Genomic DNA, 13,042 nt, shown 5'->3' on the forward strand with positions numbered 1-13,042 from the left:
CCACAACCCTAAGATCATGACCTGAGCTGAAGGCAGAGGCTTAACCCACTGGGCCACCCAGGAGCCCCTACAATTTATTTTTCCAACCAGTTCTTCAGTAAACTGAAGCTGAGCGCTTGCTGATGGCACGCTGAAAGTGGTATATATTAAATTAAACTGATCTGGGCATCTTGGGTCCTGAGACGTGGGACCAGACCGAGGGACCAGACCATTTTCCTAGGGACAGAGAAAGCCCACAGTGAGACCAATGGATGCTAGTGCTGCCATACTCTAAAGGAAAATATTTATTAGCCCTGGCTCCTTTGAGTGACCTCTGAAAACATCTGTGACTTCTCTAGCCTCATCTTTCCAGTGGTTTCCAAGTGCTTGCAGCTCTGTATTCATTAGTCCACCATTTGCCTTATGGTTTTGGCTTTTGCTGCTCCTATCCTGAACAGCCAAACCCTTCTCTTTAGCCAGCTCACCAGTAAGGCAGATTTAATATTTGTGTTTAGAATTAAATCCAAGAATTTAAATCTAATCTCCCAGTGAATGACACACCCATGAGCATAAATCAGTTATGAAATACCTCTGATTCTTTTTTTCCCCCCCTCCATAGTAACATCACTCAATCCATTGCCAATATTGTTCTGGAAATGTTTAAAAAAATTTTTTTTAAGATTTTTTTTTTTTTTTTGAAAGACAGAGAGGGAACACAAGCAGGGGGAGTGGGGGGGGGAGCAGGTTTCCTGCTGAGAAGAAGCTTGATGGGGGGCTCGATCCCAGGATCCTGGGATCATGACCTGAGCCGAGCACAGACGCTTAATGATTGAGCCACCCAGACACCCCTAAAAATATTTTTTTATTCATTTGCACCATGTTACCAAGAATTCGTCATTTTCAGTTTTCTCCCAAGTCTCACCTTAAAGAAATAAAGACAAAAAATCTTTTGTTATTATTATTATTAAGTAAACTCTAAGTTCAATGTGGGCTCAAACTCACAGACTGGGAAATGAAGAGTCTTATGCTCTAGCTACAGGGCCAGCCAGGCGCCCCTAAAAATCTTTATTTTAAAATGTATTAAAATGTATTAGGAGTGATATTAATTACCCAGCATCTCGAATGTCATATAATGGACAAGACCTGGTGTAAAACCGATGACATTGTCACACCGGCAGATACTGCGGGAGGGGAAGAAGAGGAGGAAGGAAAACAGCTCTTCTGGGAAACAGGAAGTAGACAGAGACATTTGCTTATAAAAGGAGAAATCAGGCTGGAAGCCCTCAGGTGAAAAGAAGTGAAGGGCAGATGTCCCGAGATAGATAGCATTTGCCTTCCTCCGAACGTTCCCTGAAAATGGCGTACTCAGCTTACGAGAACAATGAGCAGGTAAGTTTAGTTCCAACCGAATCGATTTTCCCCATAGATTTCCCCCATAGATTCCCCATAGATGTTTCAAAGTCTTTCCAGGGTTTGCTTATGTTTCCTTTTTGCCCCAAGTCTTGGCGTCTGTCTGGGTCTAAGAAATCTCTGGTCTTGGAGTCTCTCCTCTTTACAAGTGGATTATTACTTTTCTTGCACGGAGTGTGGCTCTGAGAAAATTTGGGTGAGAGTGAGAAAGTAAAGATTGCCATTCCTAGGCCGAAGTAAGAGATCAATTCTGTAGAAAGACTTAGCTGAGCAAGAGAAAAGTGTAAAGAAGTAGAGCGCGACACTAAAAAAGACAGTGAGAAAAGGTAATGTGGGTAAGGTCAGAAAGTAAAGTGACCAGTTTGTTTTCTTTATTCTGGGACTGTCTCCTACTCGCAGATATTAAGTATGTGATGATGGTCGAGTCCTACCACTGCCCTGAGCCCCCACTTACCTCTAGAGTGGAGTAATAGTCCCCCGATAATTTTGTATGAATGTGTGCAGGAGTACTTTGAAAGAGTGTTACACAGGGGCGCCTGGCTCAGTCCGTCAGTGGAGCCTGTGTCCCTCGATCTTGGGGTTCTAAGTTCAAGCCCCACGCTGGGTGTAGAGATGACTTAAAAATCAAATCTTAAAAAAAAAAAGAAAAAGTTGTACATATGCAGGAGCAGAGTATGAGCAGTGGGAAACCATTTCGGGAGGGAAGTGGGAAGGGAATGGCCCCATCAGATCTTTTCTGAGAAGAAAGTATTGCGATAGGGCTGGAATGGAGTTTATTTACCTTCGGACTTGGGAGGAACCTTAAGCATAGTATACTCTGACATGGTTCATTTAATTTTTGAGACTCAGTTATCGAATTTGTAAAATAGGAAAATGGATAAATTGCCGTGAAGGTGATATGAAGGTTAAATGAGCGAACTACAGAAAGCTCCTAGCACAGTACTTGTGTGCTATACAAAACCAGGAGGTGTTGGTTCCTTCCTACCTACCCATTCTGTCTGTCTTTTGTTAGCTCATTAGAAGAGCTTTGACTGCCCACTTGGTGCTGGGCACTGCGTGTGCTGCTGTGATGGCAACAGAGTAAATTCACTCCCCTCTGGTCCTGGAGGTGAAATAAGGCCAGTATGGCAGGAGCTCAGAATGCTCAGGGGTCTTGAGCTGAGTGACAGGCAGAGGTCAGACTCCAGAAGTTTGTAGGTCGCACAAGGGAGTTCTGTCTTTAACCTGAATAGCAATGAGAAGCCATCGAAGCATTTTTCATTTCATTTTGTTTTGTTTTTTAAAAGCAGGAGAGCAGTCTGCAGAAGGAATGGTTTCAGAATGGAGTTTGGAATGATAGGAAATTATTGTTTCTACCAATGAGAGTTGATGAGAGCTGGGATTGGGAATCATAGGGAATCATGATAGAAGGTGGGAAGGTAGGAACACATTCCATACAGATTTAGCAGATAAAATGCAAGTATTTGTTTCAGCTGAGGGAGAGGAAGGACTTGACCCTTGACGGAGGTGGTTTCCCCAAACTTGAGACATATCCTTTCATTGACATCCACCTGTAAATCTACTTTTGTCCATTTCCTCATTGTTTCTCTACCATTTTTTATTTTTAAAAAGATTCTATTATTTATTTGAGAGAGAGTGCAAGCGAGGGAGCAGCAGAGGGAGAGGGAGAAGCCGGCTCTCTGCTGAGTGGGGAGCCTGACACGCAGCTCAGTCCCAGGACCCTGGGATCACAACAGGGGCTGAGGGCAGACACTTAACTGACTGAGCCACCCAGGCACCCGTTTTACCATTTTTAAAAATTTAAATTGTTAAAATGTCCTCTGCACCCAACGTGGGACTCAAACTCAAAACCTCCAGACCAAGAGTCAACACACCCCATGGACTGAGCTAGCCAGGAAACCCTGTTTCTATTACTTAATAAAGAGTCTGCTCTTCAACATTAAATTCAAGGAATCACTGTTGAGTCTTCTCTCCAGCCGCCTATTGGTTTCTGAGTTTCTTATTAATTGTGCTTTGAATGTAAGCAGTTTAGTTGTATGGCATCAAATGAGAATCCTCAATGGATCCTTCCCTTTCCAGAATTTCTCTGAGGAGGCAGTAGAGGAAGAAAGTGTGATTCTCACATTGGTTCCAGTGAATGAGGAGCCTAATGAAGAACATCAAATGGAACCAAGTGTTTCTTCAACTTCAGAAATCAGCCTGATGATGCCTGGGTCAAGTGATAAAGGTATGAAGTCGTGGATTGCTCAGTTTGCTGCTTCCCCAGCTCTGGGAAACTCAGGAAAATGATTTCCCTTTCTCTCTCTCTCTCTCTCTCTTTTTTTTTTTTTAAAGATTTTATTTATTTATTTGACAGACAGAGATCACAAGTAGGCAGAGAGGCAGGCTGAAAGAGAGAGAGAGAGGAAGAAGCAGGCTCCTCACTGAGCAGAGAGCATGATGCGGGGCTTGATCCCAGGACCCTGAGATCATGACCTGAGCTGAAGGCAGAGGTTTAACCCACTAAGCCACACAGGTGCCCCTGATTTCTCTTTCTTATCTCTTAACTGTACAACACCAATCTTAAATCTCACCTTGATTACTTGGGTATGAGAGTTCTCAAACTCCCACACTTTTCAGTTGCTAGGCACCATGCCTTGCTTTTAAGACACAAAAAAATAGGCATGTGGAGTGCCGTGGACAGAGTGTGGTTCTTACAGGAAAGGAAAGAAATTCATGATTCCCATCCCATGAAGCTCAATCTTGTCTTTGTTTTGGTTGACATATATTTTATATACCTTTTGTAAAGAGAAATGATTTTTTCCAGCTTTGAAATATAATCCATTGGTAACCCTATGTAATCTTAAGGTGTACAGTGTGATGATTGATACACATTTATATTGCCAAATGATTACCCAAATAAGGTTAAATAGCATATCCAGGGTACCTGGGTGGCTTAGTTGTTAAGCACCTGCCTTCGGCTCAAGTCATGATCCCAGGATCCTGGGATCGAGTCCCATGTCGGGCTCCCTGCTCAACAGGAAGCCTGCTTCTCCCCTCCCACTCCCCCTGCTTGTGTTCCATCTCTTGCTGTGTCTCTCTCTGTCAAATAAATAAAAATCTTTAAAATGAATGAATGAATGAATGAATGAGTAACATATCCATCACCTCACATAGTTCCCTCCTCCCACCACATCCTGTGGTGATTAAATATTTGCTCTCAGCAACTTTATTTTATTTTTGAGAGAGAGAGAGCATGTGCACACATGTGAGTGAGTGCATGTTGAGGGGGATGAGGGCCAGAGGGTGAGGGAGAGAATCTCTTTGTTGTTGTTTGTTTTTTAAATATTTTATTTATTTATTTGTCAGAGAGAGAGCAAGCAAGCCCAGTGCAGGGGGAGCAGCAGGCAGAGGGAGAAGCAGTTTCCCCACTGAGCAAGGACCCTGATATGGGACTTGATCTCAGGACCCTGGGATCATGACCTGAGCTGAAGGCAGACACATAACCAACTGAGCCACCCAGGTGTCCCAAGAGAGAGAATCTTAAGTAGGCTCCATGCTCAGCACAGGGCGTGATATGGGGCTCAATCTCATGACCTTGAGATCATGACCTGAAACAGAATCAAGTTTTGGTTAAGACACTTAACCTACTGAGCCACTAAGGGACACCTGCTCTCAGCAACTTTGAAACATACAGCATAATATTGTTAACAGTAGTCACTAAGCTATAAATGAGATCCCCGGAACTTATTCATATAGCTGAAAATTTGTACCCTTTGATCAATATCTCCTCAGATTAGTATTTTGCTTGGTAAATAATTATTGATCAAATATCTAGCAGCTTTTAATGTCATGACCCTTTAAATCTGTTCTTAGTATTTCACATAAGGGCATCAGATTTGTATTTTCAGAATGATTTTATTTTCTGGGCCAAGAACGAGGACTTCAACACATAGTAAACAGTGACAGGTTACACCTGAGGAGAGTGAGGTGAGGAGGGGTGCTGATGAGGAGAAGGAGGTAGGCTGATGGAATGCAGTATTGTTAGTGGCTGGGTGATTTCTGTAGGGACAACTCGTATTTTTGGTCCCAAATCTAGACATTTTGGAGTAGCAATCCAATTTAACGTTCCATGCAGGTGGCTATTGGTGGTTATAAAAAACAAGATTGAGAATTATAAAATGGAGGGGTGCCTGGATGGCTCAGTGGGTTAAGCCTCTGCCTGTGGCTCAGGTCATGATCTCAGGGTCCTGGGATCCAGCCCCACATCAGGCTCTCTGCTCAGCAGGGAACCTGCTTCCCCCTCTCTCTCTGCCTACCTCTGCCTACTTGTGACCTCTCTCTCTCACTCTCACTCTCTTGCTATTAAATAAATTAAAAAATGTTAAAAAAAAAAAAAGAATCATAAAATGGAGGTTGGATTTCCAGGTCTGCCATTTTAATGGAGATGTGATCTTGGGTAAGTCATTTAATTACAGAATCTGTTACTTGTAGTAGAAGAAAAATATTTGATGTGTGTGTGTATAAATGGGGTTGTAAGAAATTAGCAAGAACTTTGTTAAATTGTCATCTTAAAAATTAAATTATCACTACTTTGATTTTCTTCTTTTCTCAGTTTGTCATCCTCAGATAAATGAGCAATTCAAGTTTTGTCCAAAACACAGTTGTAATATGCAAGTCCTTTCCTTACCAACCAGTTTGCCTTCATTTAATAAAGTACGTTGGGACACCTTGCGGAACTGGTGCCAACAACTGAATTTGAGTACCGATGGCCGGGTGAGTGCACTGGTGGGAAACTGCTGCACAGAGCAAGTGTGGAAAGCTTTGCCAGTTTGTAATTTTCATTTCCCCTTTTAATGTCCTTAGAAAATAGAGGTTTATATGAGGCTCCAGAAACATGCTTACCCGGAAATAAACCAGGTGAGTGAGGAGTGTGGTGAGAATGGAAAGGTGAGTTCTGATTGTGAATTGTTCCTTCTATTCCACCATTTCTATAAATGTTGTATCTCTGAGGCAAGATTTCTCAACCAGGGCTGTTGACATTTTAGATAAAGAAGATGTTGTATATATAATACAAAGGAATATTATTCAGCCATAAAAAGAAAAAAATCTTTGCCATTTATGACAATATGGATCGACCTACAGGGTATTCAGATAAGTCAGACAGAGAGACAAATATATGATTTCACTTATATGTGGAATCTAAAAACAAACAAAACAGAAGCGAAGTCACAGAAACAGGGAATGATCTGGAGGTTGCCTGATGGAGAGGTTTGGGGGGATGGACAGAATAAGGGATAGGAATTAAAAGATACTAACTTCCAGTTATAAAGTAGATAAGACATTGGGGATGCAGTGTACAGCATAGGGAATATAGTCAGTCATATTATAACAACTTTGTATGGTGACAGATGGTAGCTAGACTTACAGTGATCACTTGGTAATGTATATAAATGTTGAATCAGTATGTTTTACACCCAAAACTAATAAAATACTGTATGTGAACTATACTTCAATTAAAAAAAAAGACTATGGATGTTTTGGGCCAAATACCTTGTTTTGGTTGGGGTGGGGGAGTTGTCTCATGCATTTTAGGCCTAAACATCCCTGGCCTCTACTCACTAAAATGTCAGTGGCAATGTCTTTTGCTTTCCCCACTCCCATACCCCCAGTTTTAACAATTAGAAATTTCTCTTAGTTGCTCGAAGGGAACTAATAATCTTAAGTATTTCCTACACTTAACACATATGGGTCAATGTATAAAAAATGATAAAATTGACACAAAACACAAAAAAGTCTTCAGGGCAGTAGCACTTCTCTGAAACCTCACCATGAATCCCATTTGCAGAATATTCCTGAAACATCACCAGAAGCTAAATTGCAGTCATGTTCAAGGAAAGGCAAGATGGTGGCCAAGAAGGCAAGGCTTTGGAAAAGTTGTAAGAAGAGTGAGAGAGAGGAGGGGATTAATACAGTCGAGGTGGTAACATCAGCACAGGAAGGCATGTTGGCAGCATGGTCAAGAATTGCTGCGAGAGCCAGTCAGTCCAAGTCTGTGAATTCACGTTCCATTCCTGCTTCTGTTGAGACCTTTCTGCTGCAAGCCTCTGGTAAGATCACCTTAAAAGAGTGAGCACTGGGTGGGGCTGGCTGGCTCAGTCCGTAGAGCATGCAAACTCTAGATCTCATGGATCATGAGCTCAAGCCCCACATTGGATACGGAGCCTACTTTAGAAAAAAAGACTGAAGAGTATTCCAGAGAAAGAAGTCCTCCACTGAAAGGCATTAAAAGGGAAAGAGCTAAAATACTGTAGATTGGATAGGAGATTTACATAGGAATTATCCTTTCATTGACAGGTAGTCGAGTTTTGCATGGACCAATGTCTAAGCTAGGTGATTGAGTGGTGACCCTTTTTCATCATAGCAAAAATTCAAGGTGGGAAGAAAGCATAATCTGATAATGTGGTCAACCACAGTTTGAGGCCTTCCCTTTTCTCTCCCTCCTTCAAGGCTGTTGTAACACTCAATAAGCATGTGGGTGTGAGAACTGAACAACTTCCGTTCAAATCCTTACTTCCTAGGTCTCTGGCATTGGCGCTTTAGCTTAAGCCCTGGTATCCTGATTTACACAGTGATGGTGGCAACTATTGTGCTTCATAGAATGATTTTGAGACTTAGAAGATACAATTTGGCACTTTAAAAGCCCTCATAAGGGATCTGGGGAGTAACTTAGCTCCACTTTGGGCCAGCTCTGGCTCCTGAATGTCATATTTCTGTTTTCATCTCCTGTAGACACCATCTCAGGCCAGCACAAGGTCCCCTTCCTTCTCTTTGGCTTGAATTCTTTCCTGCTCTTCACCCCATTACCAGAAGTGATCCGATTTTTTTATATGCAGGGCTGATGTTCACTCACAAGAAATCCAGCCAGAGGGAAGATAGGGAGTGGAAATGGGCCTGCTGTCTGCTCCCCACGCTGCACCCCCTTCTGTGAGAGCAGTGGGCACCTCTTGCTTATTTGCACATCACTGTGCAGTCCCGGAGCTGTTTCTGGAGGACCAAGGTCCCAGAGAAGACCGCTCTTTCTGATTTTCGTTAATGTGCCGAATGAGCTAGTAGCATCCCACACATGCTAAATCAGCCTTTTAGTTCCTCTTCATTCATCAGTTATTAAACACCTACTGTGATCCATGAGTGTGCCTAGCCTCCAGCTGCACTATGCTAAACACACAGTTTCTCCTCCTGTCTTAGAACGGAGAGAGATTTTACAGCTATGTAAGCCCCCAGTGACTGTTCCTTTCTCTCAGTTTCATACGTTTGATATCTGTAGGACTTTGCTTTCTCTCAAATATCCCATCTTCCCAATTAGATTGTTCCTTAGGCTTTTATTTATTTATTTATTTTTAAGATTTTATTTGAGAGAGTGAGAGTGTTGCACGCACACAGACTCAGAAGCAAGGTGGGAATTGGGAAGGAGGGAGAAGGGGCAGAGGGAGAGAGAGAAGCAGACTCCCTGCTGAGCAGATAGAGGGCGCCATCCCAGGACCCTGTGATCAAGACCTGAGCCGAAGTCAGAGGCCTAACCAACTGAGCCACTCGGGCACCCTGTTCCTTAGACTCAGTTAAACTGAGATCCTTTTGCCTGTTTGTGTAGTTGAGGCAATGTAATGTAATGGTTGGGCAAATGGGCTATGAATCAGAATATCTTATCCATGTCTTGGTCTGGGAAAGTTATGATATTTAACATAAGCTACGCTACCTGACTTGCAAATAAAAGTAAAAGGTAAATATTAATAATGCTCTTAAGAATAAATGTATTCATCCATGTAAACCACTTAGCAAAATCTTAGAGACAGAGCAACAATTCCCAAAATTGTTACCTCTTGCACTATGTAATTTGTGAAGTCAGATTGTAGTATCTTTGGTGTACATTTTTCTTACTTTTCGTTCAGTTGATTGATCAAGAGAATATAAGAGTAGAACTGAGAGTGACTTGCTGAGAGGTTGGGTTAGGGCGCTCTCACTTGATTTTTGCTGTTTGTGTCTGCTTCCCTTTCTCTCTTCAGGTGTCCGGTGGTGTGTGGTCCATGGCAGACCTCTCTTGGCAGACACACAAGGTTGGGTTCGCCTGCAATTTCATGCAGGTCAGGCCTGGGTGCCTGACACTCCCAAAAGGATGATCTCTCTCTTCCTGTTACCCGCCTGCACTTTCCCACCCCCAGGCCTAGAAGACAACATGTTATGCCCTGAATGTGTGAAGAGGTAACCCTTAAGTATTTTTCTAAGTGTGGCACACAGCAAAGGAGATGTCTGGATAGGTTTCTGAAAAATTTAGTAGGAGAATGCAGAAGGCAGTGTGCTGTTTTCTTAATTTGCCATATAGATCAGGCAGAAATAGGAAGCAGAAAACTTAGTGGTGGATTAGAACTCAGATAAATGTGGCTTCTTAGAAACTTTAACAAAGTATCCAAGTTAGGACCTTAACTGCCTCCATTTTAGAGACATGTTTTAAGGGAAAATAAATAAATAAATAAAAGACTTGGAGTTCAAATACAAGATTCTTTCCTGGGGATACACAAATTAGAAAGATAAAATCCATGTAGCACTCGAGAACGAAAAGGAGTGGGAGATGTTGTGAAAATGTAGGGGTAGTACCTGCATTGGGGTAGCTTAGAGAAACTTCCCAAAGGATTAATGTACTGAGAGAAGGTTTACCATTTGGAAGGTAATTAGGGTGGCCTAATTAGTGGAAACAGCCCATACAAATGCATGGAAGTCAAAGAATATGACATACTTAGAAATTGCAAATAGGTCAATATATCTGAAGCTTATACTGACAAATAAGTGGGAAAAGGGAGGAGCAGACCAAGTTTTATATCTATATAAAAGTTCTTTTTTTCCCACAAGTTTTCTATCTATATAAAAGTTCTCTCTCTCTCTCTTTAAAAAAAAAAAAAAAAAGATTCATTTGTCAGAGCACAAGCAGGGAGAATGGAGGGAGAAGGAGAAACAGGCTCCCTCCTGAACAAGGACCCCTGTGCAGGATTGGATTCCATGACCCTGAGATCATGATCTGAGCTGAAGGTAGACGCTTAACCGACTAAGCCACCCAGGCGTCCCTAAAAGGTCTCATATCCTGTGGCACTTAATTTCTTAGTCACTTAGGGAAATGGACTCCTTTGAGAATATAACTGTATACTCACCATCCAGGGAGATTTACACTGAGCATACACATAAGCTCTGCTTCAGATTTTATATAGACCATAGCACTCCTGATGTTTGAATACAAAATTCAGCTTTTGACAATGGAATTGGGTGGAGGTAATATGAGAGTGGAGGAAACCTAAGGCTCTTTTAAATGAAGTGGATTGAAATCTTGCAACAGAAACTAAATTTGAAGGTAAGAGATTATTATAATAATTCTGGAAAGATGCAATCTGTGAGCTTGGCAAAGAATTTAAAGAGGAATGGAACAAATTTAAGGGATGTAGGAGTACAGGGAACAGTTGTTAACTTATTAGATGGAAAGGTAGAGTGCAGTTCAGTGGCCAGGAATGTGATACATGCTGGCCAGGAGTCTAGAATTCTGGGAGAAGTATAGGGTGTAGAGAAGCACAGTTGGGAATCTTTATCCTATAAATTGTCCATAGGATTATGTAGAGGAAAGAACCTAAGAGAGAATCAGCATATCAGTGTCAGGTGAGAAATGGAGACTGAAAACGTACAGGTAGAGGCTGAAATAGAAGTGGAAAAGGAAGCAGTGGGCAGAGTTTCAGAGGGAAGTGGTTGGCAGTGAGATGGCCGTGTAAGACTATGGTTAATACAGTGCTGTTAGGAATGTCAGTTTAGGACACCATTGGTGGTCTTTTGGAGAGTATGTTGAGAGGGGCAGTAGAAACAGAGTAGGGTAGGTTTTTTTGTTTTGTTTTTTTAAAGATCTTATTTATTTGACAGATCACAGGTAGGCAGAGAGGCAGGCGGGGTGGGGTGGGGTCAGGCACCCTGCTGAGCAGAGCTGATGTAGGGTTCCATACCAGGCCCCAGGATCATGACCCGAGCCAAAGGCAGAGGTTTTAACCCACTGAGTCACCCAGGTGCCCCTTGTGTTTTTTTTTTTTTTTTTTTTTTTTAATATTTATTAGACAGCGAGAGGGAACACAAGCAGGGAATGGGAGAGGGAGAAGCAGGCTTTCCGCTGAGCAGGGAGTCCAATGCAGGGCTTCATCCCAGAACCCTGGGATCATGACCTGAGCCAAAGGCAGACGCTTAATGACTGAGCCACCCAGGCGCCCCAGAATAGGGTTGTTTTAAGTTGGAGTAGAACATGTGAAAAACTAGGAGCAGAACATACTTAATAATCTGTTCTGCATGAGTGAAGAATGAGATAGTAGTTGAGGCAGAAATATTAAGGGAGCTTTTTGCTTCCGTCCGTCCTCCTTTTCTCCCTTCCTTGCTTTTTTCTTTCCTTGTTTCTTTCTAGTGATAAATGGGAAAACCATGATTGAGTACGAAGAGAGAAGGGATGTGGGAAGAAGCTGCAGGAGGAAAAGGGAAAGTGTAAATATAAAGGAAGTGGCGCTGGGGTGCCTGGTTGGTTCAGTTGGTAGAGTGTGCTGCTCTTGATCTTGGAGGTCATGAGTTTCAACCCTGTGTTGGGTGTAGAGATTACTTACAAATGAGTGAACAAATGTTGAAAATAAGTAAAGGAAGTGGAACCGATTGGAGAAAAAGAAGAAGAGCCTGATACTAAGTGCAATCCAGTTCCCTTTCTTTACCACATAAAGTATTTTAACCCACTGTTCTTAGGTGGTGAGGCAAGCTACTAAGGAACTCCAGAAGTGGATTCCACATTTATTGTACTTGGTATGGGATGGTCCGTCTTATTCTTAAGAGTTTTTCCAAAATTCTTTACTAAATTTCTTTACAGAAATAAGAAGATGATGAAAAGATTAATTGCACTGGGGAAGGAAAAGCGACCTCGTTTGAATAGACCAACATCATTCCCTTTGGATGGGCCATATCTTAATAAAGAATAAGTGGTGGAGAGCCCACAGCTACCATTGACTTGCCTCCCAGTGACTGTTTGCTGTGCTCTGTCCTAGCCGGCCTTAGTGTTTGTTGCTTGATAGGTTGAGTACAGATGGGACTGTACGGATTCTATACTTGACATCTGACAAGAAGTGACTGCTACTGCTGCTTTGAGCATTTGGTTCTATAGAATATAAATCAGTTCTGCTTTAATTAATAATTTTTTTAAAGTTTTAGGTTTTCAGAAAAATTGAGCAGAAAGCACAGAGCTCTGAAATACTGCTCCAGCCCTTTCCCCTACTGTTAGCAGCCTGCACCAGAGTGGTACAGTTGTTAAACCTACATTGACGATCGTTACCACCCAAAGCCCATAGTTCACAACAGGTTCACTTTTTGTGTCATGTAGTCTAGGGCCTTGACAAGTAGATCATGACTGCCTACATCCTCACCATCACAGTGTCATCAGAATAGCTTCCCTGCTCTAAAATTTTCACATTCCATCTGTTCAACATGCTCGTAGCTCCTGATCACTCTGTAGCTTTGCCTTTTCTAGAATGTCATATATTTGGAATCATATGGTAGCCCTTTCAGACTAATTTCACAGCAATATGTATTTAAGATTCCACCTATTCATGGCTTAGTATTCCAC

The 13,042-nt window shown here is 42.1% G+C and overlaps 1 protein-coding gene across 1 annotated transcript; it reads left to right on the forward strand.

The window, feature by feature from the left end:
* Nucleotides 1-1,335: 1,335 nt before the first annotated feature.
* Nucleotides 1,336-12,401, forward strand: LOC111146424 (developmental pluripotency associated 2). The gene is made up of 7 exons (XM_022501974.1): nt 1,336-1,368; nt 3,469-3,616; nt 5,984-6,144; nt 6,235-6,318; nt 7,217-7,478; nt 9,432-9,627; nt 12,293-12,401. Exons 1-7 carry the CDS (start codon nt 1,336-1,338, stop codon nt 12,399-12,401), a joined length of 993 nt encoding a protein of 330 aa, XP_022357682.1.
* Nucleotides 12,402-13,042: the final 641 nt, after the last annotated feature.

The sequence above is a fragment of the Enhydra lutris genome, unplaced genomic scaffold (assembly GCF_002288905.1).
Source record: "Enhydra lutris kenyoni isolate GAN:26980312 unplaced genomic scaffold, ASM228890v2 scaffoldscaffold2, whole genome shotgun sequence".
Classification (NCBI taxonomy): Eukaryota; Metazoa; Chordata; class Mammalia; order Carnivora; family Mustelidae; genus Enhydra; species Enhydra lutris.